Source organism: Fringilla coelebs, assembly GCF_963513975.1.
Source record: "Fringilla coelebs genome assembly, chromosome: 3".
NCBI classification, from domain to species: Eukaryota; Metazoa; Chordata; class Aves; order Passeriformes; family Fringillidae; genus Fringilla; species Fringilla coelebs.
In genome coordinates, this window is record NC_140030.1 from 77,585,874 (window position 1) to 77,612,731 (window position 26,858).

General features: G+C 36.5%; 1 protein-coding gene across 1 annotated transcript in view; it reads left to right on the plus strand.

Moving 5' to 3' along the window:
* The window catches only part of PRKN (parkin RBR E3 ubiquitin protein ligase), a 679,650-nt gene that overhangs the window by 559,740 nt on the left and 93,052 nt on the right, over positions 1-26,858 (plus strand). Inside the window, exon 9 of the mRNA XM_084202932.1 lies at positions 9,536-9,685. Coding sequence (XP_084059058.1) covers positions 9,536-9,685 — 150 coding nt within the window. The remainder of the gene's footprint in view (positions 1-9,535; positions 9,686-26,858) is intronic.

Below are 26,858 nucleotides of genomic sequence, written 5' to 3' on the forward strand. Positions count from 1 at the left end.
AAAATATCTAGGATGTTTATTTTTCTGTTATGCCTACTAGATAGAAAAAATTCATAATGAATTATAAGACTCTTTTATTCAGACTCCTTGCAATTTCAGTATTATAAACCATCATATATTTTCTTCCATTCCAATCAATAGCCAAATAAAAATAGGGACATGTTCCTGCTTCATATCCAGTCTTGATTTATTTTTAAAGTGCTTATGTATTTAAGGCCAGATTATAAAAGCAGAATGGACTATTGTGATAATCTGTTCTGATCTACTTTAGAATACACATTACATGACTTTTTTGGATTAATTCTTGTTTAAACTGCAGTATATTGCCTAGAAAAGTATCTATTCTTTGTTTACAAATCACTTGCAGACTTTAGATCCTATTATACTTCTCAGTAGTGAAAGACAAAATATTCCCAGCCTCTTTCCATTGCAGCACTCCACCAGCACCAGCATGTTTCCTATGTTGCATGAAACTCCCATTCCTCAGAGTTTAAGCAAAAAAACCCTTGGGTCCCTCTTTTCTTCACTGAGCATTTGTTTCCTGTAAATAAAAATAAAAATAAACTGACCATATAAATGCTCCTATAAATGGAAATACTTACCATATGTAACATTTTTTGATGTCATTAGGAAAGAAAGGTTTTGAGTGGCTTTCAGGATCAAACTTCTTGAAAACATGTGTATATCTGAAATATCTTTATATAAATGTAAGCATTAATGAAAAACTAATGCTGAGAAATAGAAGTGTGAAGAGCTGATGATTAATATTTTCTTGAAGGAGTTGTATAATAATAAGGCTCTTGTTCCAAAAATCAAACTTGGTAGTCTCCTGGACATGTAAAATTTCTGTGTCTTCTATTCTGTTAGGAACATACATTATGGGAAATTTATTCTAGGTGGAAAGTTTATCTTTCAAGGCTTAGCCACTGGCAATAAGATATTTTTTAAAGAGGAAATCAGTTTTGGACTTTATGGAAAGATGCAATTGCAGTCTGCATGCTGAAATAGAAGAGTGCAAGCTTCCCTGGTGCATGATATGCATGGTGGGTACCTCACCTACCACATAAAACCAGCTTCCAGAGTGATTGGCACACAAACACAGCCACAGATTGCTGTCCCACTTGATGCTTGACTCTTTGAGGTGGTGCCAGAGAGTCTGGCCCAGGAAGAGTCTCCAGAATCAGCTTTGTCTGGTTACTTTTGGAGACCCTTGTCACAGACTCTCACAGTCCTCTAAGGTCTGTACAAGACAAAAAAGAGTCTCCTGCTCATGGAGTCCCAGGTGAAGGGTGAAGCTTTTTAATTGCCCATTGCTCTGCTGAGCTTTCTGTTGCAATTTGCTCTGGCTTTTCATAATCCATCTATTTCCCCTAGTTTAGTGGGTGCAGCCAAATCTCCTGGCTAACTCCTCCCTTTCTTAAGTATTTGAGATATAGCCAGGATCAGATTGAATGATTTAGCAAGTGGGGAGCTGTTGAAAAATATCAAAATGTAAGAAAGTCTCCTGCAGTAGCCATTTGCCCTGTCAGGCTGGCTGTCTCTGCAAGTAAATGTTTTTACAAGTAGTGGTAGTACAAGCTGCTTACAAATATATGCTAAAAATGCACCAAATATGGGCTCTGTTCAAATACAGTGGAAGGCAGGTAATTCTACAAGTCAATGCCAGAAACAGCAGAGAAAACACTCCAAGCATAAACACCACAGTAACCCAGCATAGCAAGATGACTTGCAGTGAACTGTTATGGAGTCTCCCTAATGACTCTATGAGAAACTTCCCTCTTGTCCCCAAAGTGATAAAAAAAATCTTGTTTAATTGTTTAAATGGAATATTGTGATTCATGAATAAAATAACAGCTACATCTGAAGGCTGGAAGGGAAAACAAATAACCCGAGAGCAAGCAATCTGCTGCTATACCTGAGTGCCCCCAACAGGTCACAGCACAGATGAAGCAGATGACTTCTAGTGGCAGGAAAGGAAGCTGCTCAGTAATGTATAGCTGTGCTTCTCTGTTACATCATCTGCTGTGACAACTTCGCAGAATGTATTGGCCAGTTCCTTGATATTTTGACAGGGGAACGATCAATTTTAACAGATCTCTCCTATCAGCTGCTACTGAAACTCATATCATTGCTCACTTTTTTTTAAACTGTTGTGAGTGTTTATATCCCTGGAATCTGAGCAAGCCTGAACAGGGACCATTTTGGGGGGAGGGGTTTGTTTGTTTGTTTGGAGATTTTTGTGGGATTTTGGTTTGGTTTTTGTGGGGTTGGGGTTTTTTTTCCCACATTGGGGTTTTTTTTCCTTGTCAATTAGGGAAAACTTATGAGAAGGGATACCTTAGAATACCCTGTTTTGAAAATCTGCAGATGCATGTCCCCATGCTCCTCAAAGATAATGTGGGCTTGTGCTAGTTTTCACAGTGAGCTGTAACTTTAGGAGATACAGAAATCAAGTATGAAATGAGCACAGCATGGTTAGAGATCATTTAACATTAGTTGAGGTCTGGAAGGATTTTATATACAATGTGTGGGTATGACAAGGTTGATTTTTTTTTTCAATTGCAATACTTGCCAGAGGAATATTTTTATTCAAATGCATGCTACTGAATATTCATGAAAAGTCAATCTTAAAGTAATTGATATATATTTACCCATTCAGGCAAAAGTAATGCCATATGACAATTCTAATTATCCAGCTGAGTTTAGTACAGGAAACTGTCAAATATGATCAACAAAGTGCTTCTGAAGTATTTCTGGGTTAAGATTTTTGATAACTACACTTGGAAGAAATATAAGCTACATCTCAGTAATTCTAATCAGTTAAACAAAATAAATTTTTACTGGATTATTTCTCCCATTCATAATTAGGCCAAAGCTATTTTGTTAGCATTCCAAAACCTTTATCTTTACAGGAGTAGTTCTTACACCCCTGCTGTTTCCCACCCAGTCCCCTGGCTTCAGCTACTATTCCATGTTAGTGATACCTACACGCATCTCTCAGTTTCTGCTATTTTTCCATCTAATATCTCTTTTCTCTCCATCTCATTTGGCTCACCTTTTGGATTTGTCACCCCAGTCTCATCACTTGCTCTAAGACTGAGCTACTGCATTTAACTCTTGATCCTCTTTATACCACCTTTTTTTTTAATAGCTGAAACTTCAAAACAAACTTTATTATCTTGCAACTTCATATGTAGAGTGATATGCCTCTCTTTCCTTCCTATGCTATACCTGCCTGGACTGTCTCCTAACCACTTTCTTCCCTAACTCAGAGGTAATTTGGATTGATGAAAATTCCTCGGTTTTGTCTCTTCTGGATTATAATAACTTTAGCCTTTAAGTGCTTTCATAAGCAGAATATCTCTACATTCTTACAGTTTTTGAATTTACTGTACAGTAGGCAAGTGAAAGTCATTTCTTTTTGGCCAACAGCTGAAATAAAGAATGAAGAGAAAGAAAATAGAAGGTACTTGGTCAAAACAAATTTAAAGGATTTTTTTTCTGTCATAACAAAAAAAAAAAAGTGTCATTTTACATAGAATTTAAATTTCTCTTCCACCCAGCTTTTATTTAATTCAGAGGAAAGATTTGAAGCCCAGTGTTCAGGATCTCAGGTACATGTGGAAGTTAGGACTTCTTCCTTCCCTCGGATAGCTTTGATCTGCTTTCAGGAGAGATGCATGTGCTCGCTCTGGTGACCTGAGAACTGGGAGCCAGTATCTACTGCACTGAAATGCAGTTCCACAGTTTGGAACAGCATCAGCTGAACAGATTTCCTTGCATCACTTACAGCCTTGATGGCTGTTCCTTTAGCAAGAGGAGGAGTGTGCATTTGTGCTCCACAAGGGTCAGAAGAAACCGAATGTTTATCTCTGGCATCCAGTCTATCCACACTGATCCCCAAATGCCTGCTGGAAGATCACAGACTTTCAGTAGTTTGTAAATACAGTGCTAAGCCCTACACTGTGCTCGTTCACCTTTCTTTGTTGTATCATATTGTGCTTGCTTTCATATCATTCCACTAACTGCAATCTTTCTTTTTTTTCTCCCCATCTCTACTCCAGTTTAATTTTGTCTGTGAATTGTGGTGCACTGATCCAATAAGAGGTTTCTTAGCTAAATATTTTCTTCAAACTACTGTTTGTACCCAGTTTTCCATGACTCTCAAGTGAGGCAAACTCCAATCCTCTAGAGGTGGTTGTCTTTCTTGTCTCCTTGGGTGCTCCTGTGGTAACAAGGAGCTGATCCTCTGAACCTGCTCTTTCAATTTGATCAGGGGCCAGCAGAGAAGCCCAAAAACTCAGGAAAAGTAAATTATGGGTGCTCCAAGGAGAGCCATGTCAGTCCATCACTTTTTAATCTGTATTTTATATGACATATTTGTAAGTATTTTTACTAGTCTAAGGAGTACTACTGGTTTTGTAGTGTAAGTTGCCTAATTACATTATGGAACTAATTCTTGGAGTTTTTGTACGTGCATAATACATATAAATAAAGTGCTTAGTCTACACTATGGACTAATAGCCTCCACAATCTAATTTTGAAACACACAGATGGTTATTTGATTTATAGGAGCAGTAAAAACAATCTGACTCCAGAAAGTAGATTTGCTTTCCTCTGAGACTCTTACATGCAGTTAAAGAAACAAGTAATTGAATTACATTTCAGAGATTTGGGCTTTACATCTACTGTTATACTTTTGTCCAAAGTTTTCTGAAAGGCTGCTACTGAGGAGATGCTTTTAGATGGGGTGGGGGGGGGAAGGAAAATAAAGAAAACAATACCCAAAGTGTAAAAGCAAAATTAAAACAGCTCAGGTCATTTGTGGTGTGGCAGGAGGATTGGAATTAATGACCTTTAAGATTCCGTCCAACTCAAACCATTCCATGATTCTGTGATATTAAATCATAATTTGTAAATTGACACAGCCAGGAATCACTGTGTTCATGACGTGTGTTTTGCAGGAGTTTTGTGCATTCAGGTGCACTTCAGTTTTGTTTTAGTATCTGAATCTCAATATAACTGAAAAGTCTGCAATCTGTAATTAACCTGTTATTCCTGTGTCAACCCAAAGACTTCATTTATATTACCCTTGATTTACAACATCAAATGATTGAATTTCCACTGCTTGAAAACCCAGTATCATTCTAAGACTCAAGGGAAACCATCCCAACCTGGAAAGCGCCGAGCAAGGACTAAATGGTTACAATTATCCAGCCTCGGTGTCTAAGTCTTACTGTGATTTATAACCCAAGGGCCCTGACAAGTGTTTACTAACAAAGGTTGCACAAAAGAACTTCATTCTATGGTTGAAATACCGTAAGTAGAGCTTATAAGTAGAGCTTTTTCCATTCCAAATTTTATTCCTTGGAAAGTATGGATTTGGGCAGACTGGGACAATTCACAATTTGAGGGGAAGGTTCACAAAGGGATGTAGTTTTCAGAGAACAAACAGAATGCTTTACAACTGTTATTCATATACCTTTAGCTGCCTTAGCATCAGTTTTCTAGAGTAAATTCTATTTATGAAGCTTTGGGGGTTTTTCCAAATAGGCATTGAAATATGGAGTTCTGGGGGAATCCAGCAACTATTTAACAGCCTGTATTTCTGAAGGCCTTATTACAGTAGCACATAAATGCCTGACATGCTTTGTCTGGAAGCTGCTTTCTAGCAGCAGTAGATGGCTGGTGATTTCTGTGTAATTTTATGCCACTCATTACCATAGCATTTGACGTCCTCATGACTATTAATGGATTTTGCCTCTTAACAGTCCATTGAAATCAGCAAGTATCAGTCTTCCTCTTTACAAATGATGAGAAGCATAGATTAAATGACTTATGTGAAAGCCACAGGATGGCTGTGCTGCTGCCAGGAATGAAATCAGGTGCCATGAATGCCAGTTCCATCAAGTTTCCCATATATTATAATTTGTGAGAGGTTTTTCCTAAAAATAATTGGAGATACTTTCCTCCTTGTAGCATGCAGAGCAGCTTTGCACATGATGAGTGCATCTCTAAATAGGAGGCACACTGATAAAAATTGAGTAATAGATTCTGTGAAATACTTTGAATGGACAGAAGAGCTAGATTAATCTTTCATTGACAGCTCTTCATGTGTTAGATATCTAGCCTACGTTAGTTTTCTCAACTTCAACCATAGTGCTTCCATAGGGTGATTGATCTTACCTATCTTAGATATCATGTCTAAGTCGCGATAAATGCCCTCCTTGAAATCTTATTTCTGCTCATTCACCTGAAGCCTTGTTTGGGCTAGATGTTTAATTTTAGATGAGCTAAAATTCTGTGAGGTGGTTCACAGTCTAAGCTATTTAGATACCTAATCCTTGGTTTTAGAAATAGCTTAGGACAGGTGAGTTAGGATCAGAATTATTGGAAATAAATCAGCTATTGTAAGAGTCACCTAATTTCAGGTGCCATTATCTCAGAAGTTGTCTGATCTCTCATTATTCTTAAAAAAAACAGGGCACTTGAGGTCTCAGTTCTTATGCAGATGTACAAATATAAGGAGTAAAGATGAATTTCTTCTCATCTCTCCTGTTAATTATAAAAGAAGTCTTCACAACCTCTCCAGCTACAGGCGTCATCACTGTTGAAATTCAAACTAAATTAAATGAATTCTACATTAGGTCTCCAGTTAAGAGGTGAAGTAAACCAGTGGATGTTGTATGCTGTAATATTCTAAAGTATCTCATCCAGATGTATGATCAAAACACATCATAGGCTCCAAAGACATTTAAGGGCTCCTGAAAACTGACTTGATTAATGGATTACATTGGTTGGTTACATGAGTCCAGTACAATATGTATGGCTGTGGTGTATAGGAAAAAATGTCTTTAATAGATATGGTCTGTCACTATATGCAAATAGTCAATAAATAATTCATTATAATAGTTTTGTTCCTGTACAAGTTTTTTATAAATGCACCCTTAATGTAAAGTGAGTCATTTTGTTTCACGTCACTGAATAAAGAATATAAATCCACATATGTTGTGTAGATTTTGCTATGGCAGCAAACATGTATATGTTCTGCTGCTTTGTGTTTCAATTGGTTGCTGGGTTTTAACTGAGCAGGACACAAGGAAAAATAAATTGGAAAATGACATAAATATAGCTGGACTTGGAAGGTAGAAAACAGGCTGGTAACTAGATATCAAGAATGCAAATGAATTTAGCAGGATCTTTTCTGGATCATTTTTTTGGCTGTTAGAGTATGAAAATCACTGGGGAGGGTGCCATACTGATTTGGAATGAGTCCTGTGCTGAACCAGTATAAAAATGTTCAATTTGTTGGAAAGATAACAATGTTGCTGTCCATCTTGCCAGTAGGTAAACTGGACATTTATATTCTGTATCTTTCCCTAACAAGATAAATTTTTTAAAGAAAAAAAAAAAAAAGGGAAATGAGAGGAATCTCTTCATGCCCTTTTAGGCTAAGTTAATGGCTGGAAAGTATATTCTTTTTTTTCCAGCTGAGAATTTTTTATGTAAATGCTGACAGAACCTCGCCTACAGTGTCGCTGGTGTTTGCCTTCTTAATGAGAAGCTGTTAACGATCCCACATGCAGCACAAAGTTCCCTTTTCATAGGGTAAGACAATCACCATCCTCACCTTCAGGTCCAGCCTGTGCCCTGAAGAAAAATTAGGCTGCTAGAGTGTTTTGGAGCTATGGTTACCTATATTTCTATAAAGGCCAGCCAAATGACTCAGAGCACTCAACATGTATATAGGGGAAGGATCACAAACTTTTCTGAAAATTGAGATCATCCAACATTAAATATTTATGGCATTAGTCTGGGATCAAGCATAATAATAACATAGGAAAACACCACTTGGCTTTTTGAGCCCCTGCATTCAAGGAGACTTGAATGTGCAAGGAAATGTCTTGCACATTTCTCAAAATACTATTTTCCAAATACGAGATTCTTAAGTCAGAATTTCTGGCTGCTGTTCATACACTGAAAGATATTTTGAAGTCTTATTGTCCTTTTAGATTTTGCTTTTCTTTTCAGAGGTTGTTTATTATTATTGTTAATTCGTTCATTAACAAATTTGGATACTTTAAGTTTGGGTTGATTTTTTTTCTGTGATGCAAACTGTTGTGTCTATATATTATAGTCTTTTAAGAGCTCTAATATTATTTTAAGAAGCCAGTTTAACAAGACATGTTGTGACAGTATTTGCAGAAGAATCTTCTGAAATGTACCCAAAAGTCCTAGAGCCTCCTCTGTAATTTAAAATTCTTATTTTTGTGCTGGGTATATGAGGTGTTGGGCCTAAAGTTTCCATTTTCCTCAAAAGATTTATTTGGAGAGGGATGCAGATTGGAGAAAGAATTGTTTGTTTGCTATCCTCCCAAAAAAGGGAACAGGATTTTCATGAGCCATTATGGGATAAAATCTTATGAAGCACTAAATATTGTTGTGAGTGCTGTAACATAAAGTTCTGTTTTGTTTTTTTAGCACACCATAAAGTCTACTCACAGAGAAAATTCATACCTACTCCCTTCCTCTTTGGCCTTTTGGATTTGCCTGTTTTCTTTGGGGTTGTTAGGACCAAATGCCTTCATTTATTTCCCTCCACCCTAGAGCAGATTTATAGGTGAATCTGAAGCCTGGTTTACAGTGGTTATACAGCCACTGGTGTGGAACTGCACCAACACAGAACCCTGGAGTGGATGTGATTTACATGTACCCAGCATGATTTGTACTAGCTCAGCTTATCTCTGGCTGAAAGCAGGGTAAATTAGACATGGGAAAGTTATTGCAGTGACATCAGTGACTTTAGAGCAGGCATTTTTGTCAGTGAGCATACACTGGGCATGTTACTTAATATTGCTGTGTGTCAGTGTCCCTATCATTAAAATTAAGGCATTTCCACGGCCTTTTAGGCTATCAGGATGGAATTAAATAAAAAGTGAAAAAACTAAAGAAAATTTCATGGGAGACACAGGAAAAAATACACCTAGCATTGAAAGGAATGCATATAAGAGACTTATTCTGCTGATCAATTTAATGATCAGCTTGCTTTTAAAATAAAGTTGCCTAGGCAAATTTTTACAGCCCTTAAGGTCTAAAACATTACACTACTTCTATCTATAGATCCCTAAAGGGTTTTTTTTTGTGTGTTCTCTTCAATCTCTTCAAATATTTCTCATTTCTCTGTTGGACTATTTTTATTATGTTTACAATAATTTTTTAATAGTAATATCAGTGTATTTGATGTTACTTACAGAAGCAGTCTGCTGGTTTCTTGATTTTAATATCCCACATGGTCTTCTGGTGGTGCAAACGGCTGTGAGCCAGAAAATGAGCACATGACGTGAGCTGGAGCAGAGTGACACCCCATTTAATAACGCCGCAAAATTTTAGACTTTTGATAAGTAACCTGAACTTAGCATGTGAGACATTCAGACAATTGACTGGATTATGTGGGATTGAGACAAACTCAAAGATCTGGGTGTTTTCTTTGCATGCTGCCAGGAGTTTAAGACCAGTGTGTTGTGTTGTGTTGCAGTACAACCGCTACCAGCGCTACGGGGCCGAGGAGTGCGTGCTGCAGATGGGAGGAGTGCTGTGTCCAACCCCCGGCTGTGGGGCCGGTCTGCTTCCTGAGCCAGGGCAGAGGAGAATCCTGTGTGAGCCAGGCAACAGAATAGGCTGTGGGGTAAGAACCTACATTTTCCTCCTGGTGGTGTGGGAAATAATTGATGCCGTACAATGAACGCTAAGACAAAACAGGAAAATGTGGTTGGCTTTTTTACCCTTTTCAGTGACTCTGAATTGCCCTTCCCACCAGAGTGGAATAATGCAGCTCGCTGAACAATTTAAAAATAGTGCAATGGCTTAGGAATGATGACTTCATCATGTAGAATGTGTCCGTTCCATAATTCTTTGCTTTATTTGGTTTAAGTTGCTGAATAATTATGGTAAGAAATTGAAACATGCAAATGAAAATCCAAATGCACTCTGACTTTCTTCTTCTAGAACTCAGCAGAAATGAACAGGATCTTAAGCAAACCATTCATTATCATATTAATTTTTTTTACAGAAAAAGGAGCGATGGAATAGCCTGTTTGTGACACTGTAGTGATATTGCTTGTGCACATTAAAATACATGATGAAAAGAAGTATAGAAATATATGTGTTTACTCATTAAAGTTTGTTTTAAGCAAGGGGAATGAACAATTAATGGTGGATTTATGGAAATCAAAATCAGATGAAACTTGAAAATAACTTTTGCTAAGAAATCACATCATATGGGCCATCAACACTTCTGGCAGTAGAAAAAGCAAGTACTTGATGAAAATCAAGCTTTGGAGGAAATAGATCTACATAGAGGTAAATCTATATATAAAATAACATATTAAATGTTCAGAGTGACTAACTGGTGTTTGCACTGTGTTAGTCTTTCCGTAGCTGGCATTACAGCAGAATTCCACAAACGCTACAAGAGAAGATAAAATATCTATATTTGTAAAATACTAGGGTGCTCTTTCTGCTGTCTTTCTTGTGGAAAATGCACTTTTTATTGCAGTTTTGATACTGCCCAAACTGATACCGTGGAAGAATAATAGTTTGGTGAACTAGGAAGTCGCAGTAACTTGTCTTCTTTGAGTAGGTTAGCATCTGTCGACCTTGGTAAGACTTCCTATCTGTCCGTGCAGTGGTGCATGTAAAACAGAGAACTGCCCGAATTTACTGAGCAGACATGGGGCTATAAAATAAAGCAGAATCTGGGAAAGTAATAAGAAACATGACTCCATAAACAACAGGGAATGCCTCTGGATTAACTATTAGGGATTGGTTAAAAAAGATAAAATCACATATAATTTTTATTCTGGTCTCTGCCTGGAAGTGCTGAAAATCACACTGTATTTTTCAGCTTCATTCATCATCATTCTGAATCTGCAAACGCTGTGTAAATAAAGGGTACGTAGCATAAAGGATTGATATATTGCCTGGTTTAGCAAACTGCTCTGTTTCCTTCTGAGGACTCCATGATGTGTTTGGTAGTGATCAGATCTGCAGCCTTGAGTGTAAGCTCACCCTTTGTTTTGAATTATGTGACGTCTTCAGCATTACAGAGTACAATTCACTTAGGCTGAAATGAGAAGCAGGAGGCTGGTCTGGAAGCCAAATTTTGGCAATATTAAGGTCCTTCCTCAGAATCCATAATGGAACAGAGTAAAAGTATATGCCTTTGAATCTTTCTTTGCACCCTAAAAAATGGTAACCTCAAGGAGGCTTTGTCACAGACTTCCTGTGGTGAGGGTCCTAGCACTGAAGTTAAATGCTGGTAATATATTTGGCTGAAGGTAAAGATCCATCTGCAAGGACACCAAGACAGTTTGAAAATCTATTTGTTTTTAGTCTGTTTTATGAAGTCATGTTCAGTGTTTTCTATTCTTGAACTGTGATGTGGTTTTTCCCAGTCAAAACCTGACCTTTTTCAGTGTGAAGGCCTTCCACTAATTTTTATGGAATCCAGGAAGATCCATTTTAGAGCTCAGTATTGCCTCATGAGCATGCACATGATTTACAAGCTCAAAGAAAGGCCTGAGATGAGAATGTCCCTATTACCCATCCAAAAAAAGACTGCAAAAGATGTCTTGCACTACTTAACCTGTACAGCTTAGATTAGAAATACATTCCTTGCTGAAGCTGGTAAGCAAAGAAGTAATGAAAGTACTGTGAATCTGGAGATTCTTTTTGAATATCTACATCATTCTTTAAGCTGTACTTCAGTTATGTAGAGTCTCTTTTGGGGTGTTTGAACCTCTGTTTTTGGTTAAATTTCGTATTGATAACAGCAGAAGTTATTTCCAACATCACTGGTCTGTTATTCACCCAAAAGCCCTTGCAGAGAAATAGGTGCCTATTGAACAGAACAAATTGGTTGTTCAGGTCTGTGTTGGCCTGTTAGGGTAGCTAACAACTGTCAGGTATCTGAGGATTTTGATTTGCTGATGAAATTACTCAGGGGAGAGAGGAAGGGCAGGTGGTCAAGAGAAAGTCAAGACAGTGAGTGAGAATGGGTTTCATCAGCCATTTTAGAAAAGTAAAGGAACCAAAAAGAGAATAAGGTAGCCACCAGGGAATGAAGCAAAATAAATATTCCAATATTCAGAGAGATAACCTTCTGAGGCAGTCCCAGACATATAAGGACTATGACCAAAACTGAAGGAATAATGAGAAATGAACAGGTGACCGAGCCAGGCTAGGATGCAGACATTTTGGATTCTTAGTCTGTTACATGGAATGAGAAACTAGAATCTCTTTTGCAGAAGAACTGCTACCTTTGTTTGCAAAGGTAAATGTGAATCTCCAGGAGAGTGCTTATAATTTGCTAAAAGGGCCTTTGGTAAAGTTAAAAGATGGATTTTGCTTTGTGTGAGGAATTTTGGAAACAGCAACACGCAGGGCCTAGAAACAGTCTGGTAAATGCCTACACAGAACTGTACCAAAAAGACAAGGAAAGAGGTTTAAATGTAAGCATCCCCATATGTACCCTCTGCAGTCAGGCACTGCTGTCTATTCAGGCTTTCAGGGAAAAAAAAACCAAAAACAAAAAACACAAGACAAAAGGTTTATTTTGACTGAATAGAAGCATGCAGATATACTTTTAATGATTATGGATAGTCCTCACCACCTAAAGCCATATTGTGGTACCACTGACTGACTCTACTGATGTCTAATATTTCATATTTTTTATTATTCACCATAAACTTATTAATTGATTTACGAAAATATTACCATTATACACTATTCTACCTTCATTACTATGCATCAGACTTATGTTACTAACTTCTATTGCTCAGCTATAAAATTCTGACATATTTAATACTAGAAAACAGCAACAAAACCTAGCAGATAGTACATATTGTACCAGCTGGCCTAGGCAGAGGGAAATCTATGGTAAACAAGACATAGAAAAGCTTTATGAATAAAACATTTTTGTCTTGTTTTATATTATACTGGCATATTATTTACTACACATTAAAGAAACTTGGAGTTAAAAACAGGTTAGAATGGATCTTCGAAAGGACTATACAAGTTGTTTGTTAAGAAGTGTGCCTTGGTTTCTACACATACAGCTCAGTTGCCCTGCAAAACATTCCTCGTCAATATCTTTCAGTGGGACGATAACTGATTGATGTGTAACTGCATCCCAGATTTTGCTCCACAATGGTATGTTGTGCAGCAACAGTGGTAAATGTTTTGCAGTATCCAATATCAGTTGACCCTGAAATGGGGTGAGAAGGGAGATACAGGATAGTGGAGACAGAGCCTCTGTTGGTCTTTTCCCATTGAGTTTATTCATTCCTAGCATAGCATATATAAGCATGAAGAAGAATGTATTTCCACAGATTGGCTGTTGTTTGATGATCCCTGGCTAAGACACCAGACTCTTGAAGGTCCATTGAGATCCTGAGACCACTCTAAGCTATGCTAAATTCTGGGTGACAATTTTAATAGGCCATCCTAATTCATGTTTTTTATTGCTCTTTTTTGAGATCCCTTAATGTGAAACTTCAGTCTGGAAGTGGGTACTCAAATGGAGTGTATTAAATATGCGATGATAAAGTAAATTTTCTATTTTTGCAAAGGGAGCACAAAATTTGGGGGTTTTTTATCTCTTTTACACAGTATTTACGGTTCCATAAACAGAGTGCATTGAAGAACATCAAGAGATGTGTTCCCATCTAGGACAGGTGAAATTTTATGGCTGCAGACTACAAGAGGTCCCTGAAAAAAATCAATAGATATAAATACCATGTCTTCCTTATAAATAGAATTCCTAGGCTGTTGTATTACATAAAACAAAATCCCTAAGGCAATTTCACTCTCCCCAGCAATTTTTTCTCATTGATTTCTTCTTGCATTCTTCTTCCATGGCTAAGGAAGCACATGTCAAAAGCAATTGCACCATATTTGTAGGATTAATAATTGTCTGCCTTTTCAGTAAGCTTAATAGAATAGAGGACACTAAAATAGTTACATGAGGAGTGCAATACATATTCCTGTTGTTTGCAAAGTTGGGGTTTTTTGTGATTCATCATCGTGCACTCATGCATGTCCTAGCAGACGCGTTTCATCGTCAGTTACGCCTTTGTAAAACCCAGTGACTCACAGGTAGGCAAACCCCAAACTGGGGAAAATCTTTTGTTTTGAGGAGACAAATCTGAATCATAAATATTCCAAGCAACGAGTTCTTACCCACTTCTGATAATTCAAATGATGATTTTGTTAGTTGTGCATGCCCTTCTAAACTCCTGGAGTAGAGTTAATTTAGGCTTTTATATGCCAGTTTAAGTGCTATGTGAACACACCTATACTTCCTCTGGGATCTGAACCAGCTTGCAAATACTGTTTCATATATGTGAAAGTGCACAAGAGTTTTTGAAGTAAAAAGCATCTGGAAATTATAAATCTTTTAATGAAAAGTTCAGTTTTGATGCAATGCATTGTCATGATCAACATGGACCTCTTCCTCTTGAGTCTGATTTTATCATGTTACTCCATATATAGTATCTGATCAGAATGTTTAAAAATCTGACTCACCTCAAAGACTTTATTTTCAAGCAAAGATGTAGGTATAAGTGTGTAGTTCAGGACTTGTACTTTGTTTCTCTGTTAGTAGTACCAGGAGAATGTTCAATGTATCTAAAGACAAAATAGGCAACTTTTAAAATAATTTGAGATATAAAGATAGTCAAGATGAGTAGTGGTAATTCAAGACAACCTTTGAAGGTACTTGCACTGAAAAAAATCTTTTCCATTTTATAATCAGATGAATAAAAGGTCATGGGTGAAAAGGGGCTGTTTGTACAATGATATGGATTTTCCCCTTAGTTTTAAGATGGAAATGGAAGTTGAAGCAGAAGCAGAAAATAGAGACTCCACAATTTTTAAAAACAGAGGAATAATTCAGAAAACAAAAGACCTTGAGACCCCTATGTCATTTGCAAAACACTAAAATGGAAATAGGAGATTGCTGCTATCTAGTATCCGTCGCAAAATTGAAGGGTTACTCCTTGTTATTACATTTCAGGTATCTGTCCTTGTTCCGTATGTCATTAAATTTTTGCTTTTAAGAGAATTCACCAGAAAGGTGTGACCATGGAAAAGGTAACAGCTGAAGATATTGCTGCGATTAAGAAACCAACTCACAGCAGGAGTGTTTCATAATATTGTATAGGGAGTGTTTTCAATGGGAATGAAAATGAGACAGACATTTTCCATTATTGCGAAATGTTGAGTTGCTAGCACTGTGCCACGAGCTCTTAGCAGCAATCATGTATTGCTTTCTTCTATTGAGTGGGCACTCTAGCCTTTAGAAAGTGGAATTCCATCTTGTTGACACATTATGCTTCAGTAGCTGAGCAAGTAGTTCAATTGCTAAAATATGACAGGCTGACCAGAATTCTTTTTGGATTTGTGGAGGCTTTTTTTTGGTACTATTTTACATTGGTTAAAATTAACTGTAAAAGCATGGTGCTTTTTAAGATGTAGAATGTTAATGTTTTAATAAAGTGTTTACCCCAGAATTGCACTGTGCAATTAACCAACTATGTATTGCTGCCAAGGTGCATTATTTCCCATGTCTTACAGCACATGGCAATTCATTGATCTAATATGAAACTCAGCTGTTAGCACTGAGTGGCTAAAGCAATCCAGAGAATGTTTCCATTTTTAATATTATAAATCACATTAGTTCACAGGACTAGCAAAAGAAAATAAATACTTTTTATGCAGAAAACCAATCAATTGCTTGCACTTGGTTTACTAGTAGAATAACTGCTTTTTCCTTTATATCCCAAATCATGAAATAATAGCTAGAAAAATACAGTTAGAAAATATGCAAGTCACTTCCATTCTATGTGAGCTAAAACTGAAATTTCATTAGTTTCATCTGCTAGATGTCCAGAATATTACAGGGCGACTCATATCATGTGATAAAATTTTGTATCCCTTGATTTATATAGGGTATAGCTTTTACCTGACTTCTGAATCATGCAGACATCTGGAAGATGGCTTTGTACTTACACATTGCAAATTGAAAGTGCAGTGCCTTCAGTTGTTTTTGCTTGACTTATTATTTTGTGGCCTACCTGGTAAAATTTAAAATAATTTAAAATCTATCATGTGTATTCTAAGACAGGATCAAGGAAGCAGAGAAAAGCGGTAGTTACCCAAAGGAGGCTGGAAGATTATGTTCTTTGTAATCTAGAGATATCACAGTAAGAATAACACTGTATTTGAGTCAGGGAAATTGTATTAGAGAAAACTAGGATAAAATCAAGTTCTTGCTTGTAAAGATAAGTCAAAACTGGACACACAGACCTAGGAACTAGAGAGGATGAAACTGATGTTGGTGAATGCAAATCAGCTCGGACTGGGAATTGTAACAATTGTTTTCCAGAAGATAAATGCTCCCAATTTAACCAATTTGTCTGAAATAGGAATGAGCTAGAGTTGTAAGTATTTGAGACCCATTTTAAATTGGAAGGTGACATAAAATAGCAGGTGGGTTTAAAAGTCACATCAGTAGTTGATTTTAGGATTTATCAGCTAACTCTTAGTCCTTGTAAACTGTTAGATCAAACAATCCCCTAGAAGGGTGCTAGGGAATTTCATATTAGGGATACCAAAGTGGGATTTGGGATACAAATTAGAGATACTCAACTTTGTCACTTGTTCAGTACTTAGATTCCAGCACCAAAGATGCCTGGGCTTCCATTTTCTTCACGTGTGGAAAGAGAACAGCACTTTACAATAGATCCAATGCAGAAATGTGCATAATTTAATATCCACAGCTTACCCTAAACTGATTTTAGCACATAGATGTGGAAAAAGACCTTCCAAAAAAGTACCTTCTCTGGAGAGATTCCTGCTTTTAGGAGCCCATTGAGTGTGTCATGCTGTCATGTTCAGGTCATGATAAATTGATCACTGAATTTGAAGGAAAATCAAAATTTTCTCTCAGGGCTTATTGTCAGAGACTTGATAGTCTGTGCCAGAGTTGGTGGACAAGATAAATACCATCTTTAGGAATTTAGGGGGCGTTTCTCATCTAGAAATTCTTTGTTATTTGAAGGGCATGGGCTTTGATGACATCTTTGTCTATTTTGGACTATGCCTGTGGCACAAGCACAGTTTAATCTCTTGATGACTGAAGTGCTCTTGTCTAATTAAGGTAATTGGGCTCCATGTAGCAGTATCTGGGTGATGTTTAATGGCTTATGATGCTCAGGAGATTATATTAGATGAACTCATAATTCTATCTAGTCTTAAGTATAATGGAAGTTTATGACTGGAGAGAACTTGCAACTACTTTTTTGTTACTACTCCTCTCCTCTTTAGGGAAGTGCCTAGAAATATGTGTGACAGTCAGGGGACAATGTATTATCATGAGGCCCATCAGAAAAGACATGGAGTGCAAAAATCAGAAAGGAGGAAAAATAAACTGTTAATGGGATTTGCCAATTAATTCTGCATGTACAAAAAACAGAGCTCTGTATTCTGTCTTCATATTTCAGTGACATACAGGATAAGATTATTGTCCCTCATTTGATAGAAAGAAACACTTTGCACATGATAGAAAAGTGTAGCCATTTTAAATCAACCTGGATTTGCTTCAGCTAGTAGATGAACAAGTCCTGGTTATAGTAGACTGTCCCAGACCACAAGAGGTGCCTGATCTTTCTTGCTGATAAATACTGACTGCAGTTTCATAATCAGTAAGACAAGTGCAAATGAATTTGTAAATTATCAAAACTAGCTGTTACTGGAAGATTTGGTATGAATAAACAGATCTATCACTGGAGAGGGAACAATAATGCAATCAGGACAGGATATGCTGCTTGAGAATGGCAGCCACCAAGGGCAGGATTCTAATTGTGCAAGAGGCTTATTTCAGCAATCTTCTCAAAGATTTCTGTATTTGAACAGGAAAGAGAAACATGGGCTGAATGCAGGAAATCACTTATAAATGAAAAGGAAAATAAATATGAATCAAAGAAGCCTATTTATTGCCTTTTATGTGAAGCTTCATATGAAGGCCTCCTGAGGCACTTTAGGATTGTATTATTATATTATTGTAAAAAAGCAGGAGATGCTTAATCAATGCAAAATGATGGAGTAAAAAGCTAGGACCGGAACAATAAGACTTAGATTAAAACGAATCTATTGACTGGCATTTTTAACTTAACCAGGATAAAAATTCAAAGTTCTGAATGCTAAAGAAGAATTCTCCTCATTATGTGGCTGGTATAATTCTAGCCTCTAGCCCAACTCAGAAGTAAATCACAAAATTCATAAAGTAAGCAGCTCACACAGATGCTGAAAAACCAGGTATTTCTACTGCTTTTGTGGCACTTATAGTCTTCATGCTGTTGGATGTCAGAGTAAAAAGTGTAATAGAGATTTGGGGTTTAAATCCATTTGGTGTAAGTACAAACGTGAAAAACGGTAGTTTGTGTCAGTTTAGAGCTTGCAAATAATGACATTGGTTTTTTACTAAAAGGAGTACCCCCAATTAAAAATGTTTGCAATTTTTTCTATTTCTTTATTAGCTGATTGAAGAAATGCCCAAAGAGTGTCTTTCTCAACTTTACTTTGACTCTTCAAATACATAAAATCTCTGCTGGTCAGTCATGCTCTTGGTTCATTTTTGTAAAACTACGGCACCATTTTTCATGGGGAGGGCATAAAATGGTAGCTTACCAGTACTATGAAAGTCTTTGTGATAAAAAAAGGAGCTGCAGAAAATGCAGAGTACAAGCAATGCCATAGGGATGGTATTGTGCGCTGACATTTTCCCGAAGAAAATTTCTTTTGTGATGACAAACAAGATACTGTGCAAAGCTTCCCAGTGTTCCTCTTGGGTTTACAGTTAAACAGGGTTTCTCACTGGATCTTTAAGGAAAAGCTTTTTCAAACACATTGCAGTCACAATAGTATGTTGGTGGAATGAAGCAAAGCCACTCCTTGTCATTTCACCAGTACAAGAGAAATGTTTATTTTTCATTGCCCATGTTGCATTACTTCTTGTACTATAGAGAATCCAGATTGACTGGATACTGTAATGCATCTCTTTGGGCTATGGTCCATGAAGAGTGGGATGAAACTGGCATTAAAAATATTTAAAATATAGCTAAATGTAGTTCTCATACAAAAAATTAATACCTTTTTAAAATAAAATTAAGTAGAACAGAGTTATTCTGAGATCAATTCCCTCACCATTAGCATTTCAGTAAGGTATTTAATAATGATGTCACATGCAAAACTTAATTATTTCAAAACCATTTCAAAGAGAAAGCAAAGTCACCAATCCACAATCAAAGCTGATTTTGAAGTGCTGAAACAAAGCTGATTTTCAATTATCAGAGTAAAAAAAAAAGCATCTAAAAAACTGTCCTGATTGCTGCAAAGCTGCTGTCTTTTTAAGTTGGATAACTCAAAACAAATAGATAATGCTTATGAAGTTTCAAACAAAAACCCCCTTCTAACAAAGCATAAAAAACACTCAGCCTGAAAGAGAATATCTGGGTAAAGTTATAAGCTTCTGAAAGTGAGTTTAGAATAGAAGTGGCATCTCAACTTTAACAATTGTATTAAGGTCACTAAGGTATAAAAAAGGGAGTAAAGAGAATGTTGCAAAGTCAAGGGCAAAGTATGAAAATAAAATAAAATGAAAATATAATGACCAAATTAAATAAAATATATCCCTTACACAGTAATAACATTCTGAATGAAAAGCAAGGACACAGATTTGGAGAACAGTGATGATTTCTTATACAGTGAGAAATAATAGAAAACCAGAATGCAGTATGTGCCCATAAAATCCTCATGAGAGAGAAGTAAAAATTCTGATAAGGATAATAAAATATGTCTTTGATTGGAGGCCTTGACTAAGGGCAGAAAATCACAGGTGGATAGCCAAGACTCAGTTAACTCCATTTTATCCTTATATTTCACAAAAATTACATAATTCATGCCACTGATTTTTTTTTTCTCCAAAAGCTCTCCCATTATATTGGCTGACAATCACTACCATGATAGCAAATCTATTCTACTGACAATTATAAGGAATAAGTGAAGGGATAAAGAGAAAGGCTTAAAGGTACTGATGGCTCACTTATTGAGACTAAATTAAATGAGCAGTAAAATAGGCTGGTGAAACTGGGCCTTGTTTTCCTTAAGAAATATCAAATAGCAGTAATAAGTTTTGTATATAGCTCTGTCATTTTTATGACAGTGAAAATGCTCACTGTCAAATAATCAAATCAAATAATGACATTGATAAGTCTCTTATGCACACCTGAAATTGTTGTACTCAAAAATATTGAATTTCAGACCACCAGTCTAAAGCCAGTGTTTGTTATTAAATATAGTCAATGTAGTCTGCAAACAAAAAAAAAGGTATGAGGCATGTTCTACAACATTCTCATATATAAAGAAAGCTTTGTTTTCTACTTACTTTTATCTTCAAATGAAAGGTAATGTAAATTTTATTCCTTTGTTTTACCTAGGGAGCTTCTTGTAGGTCTCTTAAACACGCTTTTTGAAATTCCTTCATTTTTATGCAAGGATACTTTTGTTAAAATCTAATTGAGCAACATCATTCTGAAAAAAACAAAATAGGTGAATAGTTGGATATACCCATTGTTGGCATAGATTTTCTGTGAGATTTGACCGAAATCAGAAAGCTGAAAACTTAAAAACTACCAGAAGATCAAAACTGAAATGCCAACTTCCCTCTGGAGATAGAGGAGGAGTAAACGGGAAAGTGAGGGCAGCCTTTAGGTGAGGTCTGAGAAGACAAGGTGGGAACTCACTGATTACTCAAAACTCTCACCAACACCCCAATATATTCACTTCTTTTACTTGTTTGTGGGAAGAGCCTGGAAGAAAAGAGGAATATTAACAGGAACATTGCCTCCTCTGCTGAGAGCTGTGACTTTATGTGAGGTGGTACCACACCTCTGGTTGGTTTTGTTCCCTAGCAGGTTGAGATGGAGAATACCAGATAGTAAGGGGGATGGGTTCTCCAGAGATCCCAAGCAGGGTCTGAAAAATGCATATTCTATGAGGAAAACCTAGAATTTATTACATCCTTGGCTGGGTGGCTCTGGCATAAAGGAATAAAAGCTTAGATGAGTATGTGTGCCTTGGCTGTGTGTATTCAGAATTATGGGAAACTACCTGCCACACCTTTGTAGAAAGGAACAGGGAATTGGGATGGTTACAGTAACCTGAGCTAGTGGGTGACAGCCCTGCCCATGGCAGGGGGATTGCAACTAGGTGATCTTCAGTATCCCCCCAAGCCTCCCCATCCTCTGATACCATGAGCTGTGTGTGGAAGTTGTGGTACACAGGTGTGAAAGGAGCAGGGGGTGACTGCAGCTGTGTACAGAGGGAGGGGTCTGCTAAGTGGGTGAAAACTACAAAGATGTGTGAACATCAATTGTATAAAGAGTGGCCTAGCCACATGACCATGATATTTTACATGAGTTCCTGGTCATTGCAGATTTTTTTTTTTAATGTATATTGATTGGATACCAAATTTTGTGTTTGCCAGTATCTACAGGTATCATATTTTAAAATCCTTTTATGCTCACAGGAAGCTTTTTCTGGGCTTGAAGTATTTACCTAAATTTATTTGGGAAAATGTTTTGGATTTGGAGATAGAAAGAAATGTGGCTGCCAAACACCGGCATTGGTCTGAGCTAGAAACCCACCATATCCTGCTAGGAGAGGAGTGACAACAACTGGTAATTGGTGAGTTAGATAAATCAAAGAGGAAATAAACTGTACAATAAATGTACAATGCAATAATAGCTTTTATATGCTGCTGTGGTTCTCACCAGTGATGTTTTCATAAAATGCATCACAAGCTCTCAGCGTTCAGGGAAACACATTAGTGTTTTTGAATTGTTTTTATTATAAGCCATGCAAATAGTGTTTGTCCCAGTGGGGTGTGACATTAATTATTAGCAAAAGATCTCTTGCATGATTTCAGTCCACACAGAATGAGCAGTTGAGTCTTTATTTTCAAAGTGTGACATATAACAATTCAAAACTGCATTAAAAACCATTTAACCCATGCAGAGTATTCCTGCTGAAGAGGCGACACATGGCAGAAATAAATTGCTCTAATAACATTTGCAAAAGTTTTGGGATTGCAAAAATGTTATCAGTGCAATTCAAACATATTCCCCTTCATTACACTTTAGGAAAAAAACTGTATTTAAATTCTTTCATATGAATGACCAGTGGTCAACTCCTGAAATACAAAAAGGTTGAATCTTTTAGAGATAGATTTTTTTTTTAGAATAAGTTCCCTAGACAAAAGCAAACAAAAAATCAGTCAAACGAAGCATACTTCTGGAAGATAGACAAGAGGAAAACGGTGACTCCTGAAAGGCAGGAGCAAGCATTCTTGTCTAACTAATAAGAAATCAGTTCTAAGAAAAAGGGAGCTGATAAGTCAGTACAGAAATCATAAAGTCACAATGGTAAATTATCTCAATGTAAAGGAGGATTAGGAAGGGTAAGGATAGACCAACTTGCTTGAACAATTAATCTTTTTACAACCTGAAAAGCAAGAAAGAAATGAATGTAAAATGTAAGCAGGTTGTATCATTTTGAACAGCCAGAAAAACAGAAGAAACACAGGGGCAGTCAGAAAGTGCAAGGTATGAAATAAAATATTTTTAATAGAAAGTCTACCAAATAGTGCTCAGAAGGCTCTCCATAAAGAAGTAAGAGAAACAGTAACATGAAAGATAAGGAAGCTTTTAGTTGGCTTCTAGTTGAGAGGAATCTGTATCATTAAAATGCTTCAAGAAGGCAAAAGTGTTTACTTATATGTTTAAATCTAAATTTAAAAGGTCATGCCTGCTTAGATGGTTAGCAGAGCTAAAATCAGTAAAACAGAATTAAAAATACCAACTATAGCAGAGAAAGGACAGCATACAGATAAGTTTTCAAATGCACTTCACTTGGTGATTTTTTTTCTGCTGGGAATGTCTGAAGAAAATACAGAATATTAATCATCACCTCTAAGAATAGGGTAGGAAAGATTTTGCAAAAGGCAAAAGCATGAAATCTATGTATAAAAAGAAAAATAAAAACCCATAATCTGAGATTTACAGACAAGTGGTTTTAACTTGAATTCCTGGGGAGAAAATGTGGCAAATAATTTAACTACTAGTAATAAGAAAGAGGACAGGAAGATGAAGTGTCAGGAAGCATGGGCTTTGCAAGAGTTTATCACATCAATCTAATTTACTTTGCCAGACTAACAGGACTTGTGGGTAGGAGAGAGGTAGGTGATGTTTTCTGTATTGAATTCATTGAAGCTTCTCACATTTTTTCATATAAAATTCAGAAAGGGGAACTAGGAATGCAAGACTAAATGATCACTTCATTAGGTGTACATATAATTGCTTGGAAAGCTGTGTATAGGTGATTTATCAGCATTTCACAATTAAAGCAGAGACTTGCTTCAAATCTGTCCTGAGGTTGATAGATTTTAATATTTTCTCTGATGCCTTGAAGAGTGATTATAGAGTAAGGTTATTAAATTTGCATAGGATATGTAGCAGGGGGACAGAAAACAGTTTGGAATTCAATAGCAACTCAGTAAGAATAAATGTAAAGTTTCTTATGTAGAAAGGTACTAACAACTGTATGTTAAGAGAAAAAAATGCATAGAGAAACAGCAACAGGGCAAGAGATGATCTGGGAGCACAACCTGATCTCACATCAGCAGTGTGGTAGTGTAGAAAAGAAAAATGCTGGCCTGAAATACATAAATCAGAGTAATTTTTTCTCCTAATCCAAAATAACACAGCAAGGGAACAAGAACAACAGCCCTGTTGTCTTTTCTGACGTTATTGTTCAGTGGAGGAAGGAAGATGTCCACGCTTCTTACCCAAAAAAGGGCCTTTTTTTCTGGCCTCTTCCCATTCCACTTGGTTTGGAAGATAAATTGCTGAGATGTGCCATCAACAACTTCTCTATGGCTGCTTGGCTTTCTGCTCATTCCAGTCTGTAGCAGGCTTTGCTCTAGAAGTACTGAGTCCCAAATAAAAGCCAGCTGAAACAGATAAAATCTAATAAGCGCAATATTGCGGAATGCCTGCATGCTGTCAGCCGCTAACACACATAAACCTAAGGAGAGTTCATACCCACGGAGTCTTTCTAAATACTGCTTTACAGAAAGCCAGTCCTAGCTCAGAGTCACATCAGTTCTTTCACCTCTCCTGTGAGTTCTCACTGCCACCATTTGATTAGATAATCTTTTTTCCTTCCAATAGCTAGCTGCTCATGAAATGGCACTGCTGATGCTTTATGATAACACAGAATAAACTAGCCGCCGTGTATAAAATCACTGTAGACATTTTATGAGGAAAGAAACATTGAATTTAACCTTTATAAAAGAAATCTATCTAGCTCATACAGCCCACAGTTTCAGAGCTCTGAAATGTTTGATCCATATCCCAGTTCTTTGAACAGTCTGAAAATGACACAGGAAAGTCTGCACTCTAACTGGTCCCATTCAGGAACTGATTTGGTTGAAAATGTTCATGGAAATTGTGGGATTTGAGGCATAGCATTGTGTAAAAGGCAGGAAATTGTCCATCTGCCTGTTCTTTTTTCTCATAACAAAGGTCATTCCCATTTTGTGCCACATAAATCTCGCAATTATTTTATTGTATTTCCCCTTGACTGCATATTAAAGTATGGAAGCAAGTCATCATCACTGAGCTCCACAAACTTTTTTATGCATGATAGTTCTTCACTGCTAATTTCTCCTCTGTCCTTTGGACCAACTTGTTACTTGTAGGCGTCTTTCTCAGATGTAAAGATGCATAGCTGTGCTCTGGTGTGTGTGTAGGTGCATGTGGGTTTTCTATGCCTTGAATTCTATCATTTTTCTTGTGGTTTCACCCCTTCCCTCCTTCCTTACCAAATTCTATAAAAAACACATTTGAGGTAAAGCCTTCAGAGCTGATATCAAGCAAGTATTTCAGTTTGTCTTTTTCAGGTATTTTCAACTAATTCTATTTTTAAACAGAAAAATACTCTCCATTTTTTAGAAAAATTTCGTATTTATCTTAACTCTTTTGAGAACAGTTAGATTCATTTAATTCCCTCAGTATTTTATTTGTAGTATATTGGTTCTTCAGCACTTAGCTATTCAAGTAGCATTTCTATTTCTTGTGTGTATGCGTTCTTTAACTTTCTTTGTGTACGGTTTATTTTCTCACCTGGTACAATCCTCTCAAATGCAGCACTTACCTCAAGTCTTATTCCTGTTTTTAAATAACTCTGTTCCTGCTGCATTAATTTCTAGAAGACTTTTTTTCCACATTTTCCCCATTTTATCTCTTTGTTAAGATTTACCCATGAATATACATGGAGAACAATACCTGCACACACACAATTCAGCAGAAGTTGCATTTTGGAATAATTGCAAGCAGCAGAGAAGTCTTTTTCATTTAAGGGAACTCCTGTAGTATAACTGTTTTCTCAATGGCATTTTACCAGTGATATTTTTATTTTGTGAATCACATAATCTTTTTCATAGAACCTCCTTTTATTTTGGAATTCAATGAACAGTTGCAATGACATTTTTTCCTTTTTATTTTTTTATGTATTGCTGCTTTTCAGACTTCTGTAGCTAAACCTTTCTATTTGAATATGTGGGAAAGATGAGTAAGAAAAAGTATTAGGCTTTTAGAACGGTGTTCATATCTGAGATTCCTTCTCATGTGAGGCTTATTCAAAATAGTCACTTAAACCAGATAAAACAAATTTGACAAACAAGTTCAGTCATACCATTTATTTAATCTGTTTTCTATTAAGTATAGGAGTTTATGCCATAGCCAAAAGGGAATTTATCATAAATGGAAGTTGAAGAAATATTTGAATGACAGCATTCAGAATAGGAAATGTAATTTTTCAAAGTTTCTTCAAGAATTTAAGAAGGTGGTTTTGCACATATGCATACATGATACTTGTAAACAGTCGATATAAATTGTACAGAAATATTGAGAGCAGAAAAACCCCTTTATCTTACTGATACCAGAACAACTGATCTCATTATAAATGTATTTAGGAGTTGAGTAAAATTCTTAGGTTTTGTATTGACTCATACATTTGGCTATGCCTTGAAAAGCATATTAAAGCATGTAATTTTCTCAAAAATCTGCAAATATTTTCATTTGGTATTGAAAGGATAGTTGTGTGGCTTGCAAGTAATGTGCCTAGAATATAAACTTAGCTTCTGAAAATAAATGTTATCAATATTTAATGGCATTGCTATGTCACGTTATGATTATTTCTTGTGTAGTAGTTGTGATTGGTATTTAAACCTGAATCATCAGGCAGATGGCAAAAGCTAATGGGAATCTTTGCTGGGAGTTATCTTTTCCCCTAAGATCACTTTTAGCATTGGCTACTTTTATTCTTCTGGCTGTCTGTTTTGTTTGATATTCTAAGCAGTTCATGGTAGTTCCAACTTCTTAATAATGACAGCACCTCCTGGCAGGTATTTTTTGACTCAGCTGAGCAGCATCTTTTCTAGGGACTGATTAACTGTTCATAGATGGCCTTCTTTAGATCTGATATCTCAGAGCAAGTCTTGGAAAACGTCATCCCTTTGTACTCTTTTTAAACCTGAAAATATCATACGGTGAAGAAAGGTGAAAATGGACATTAAAAAGCCAGCAATTCAAATTTCTAGCTTGCATTTTGATTTAAAGCTAATAATTTTTTCACAGTAGCAAAGCCTACCCTTTCTGACCATAACAGGCAGAGTCAGA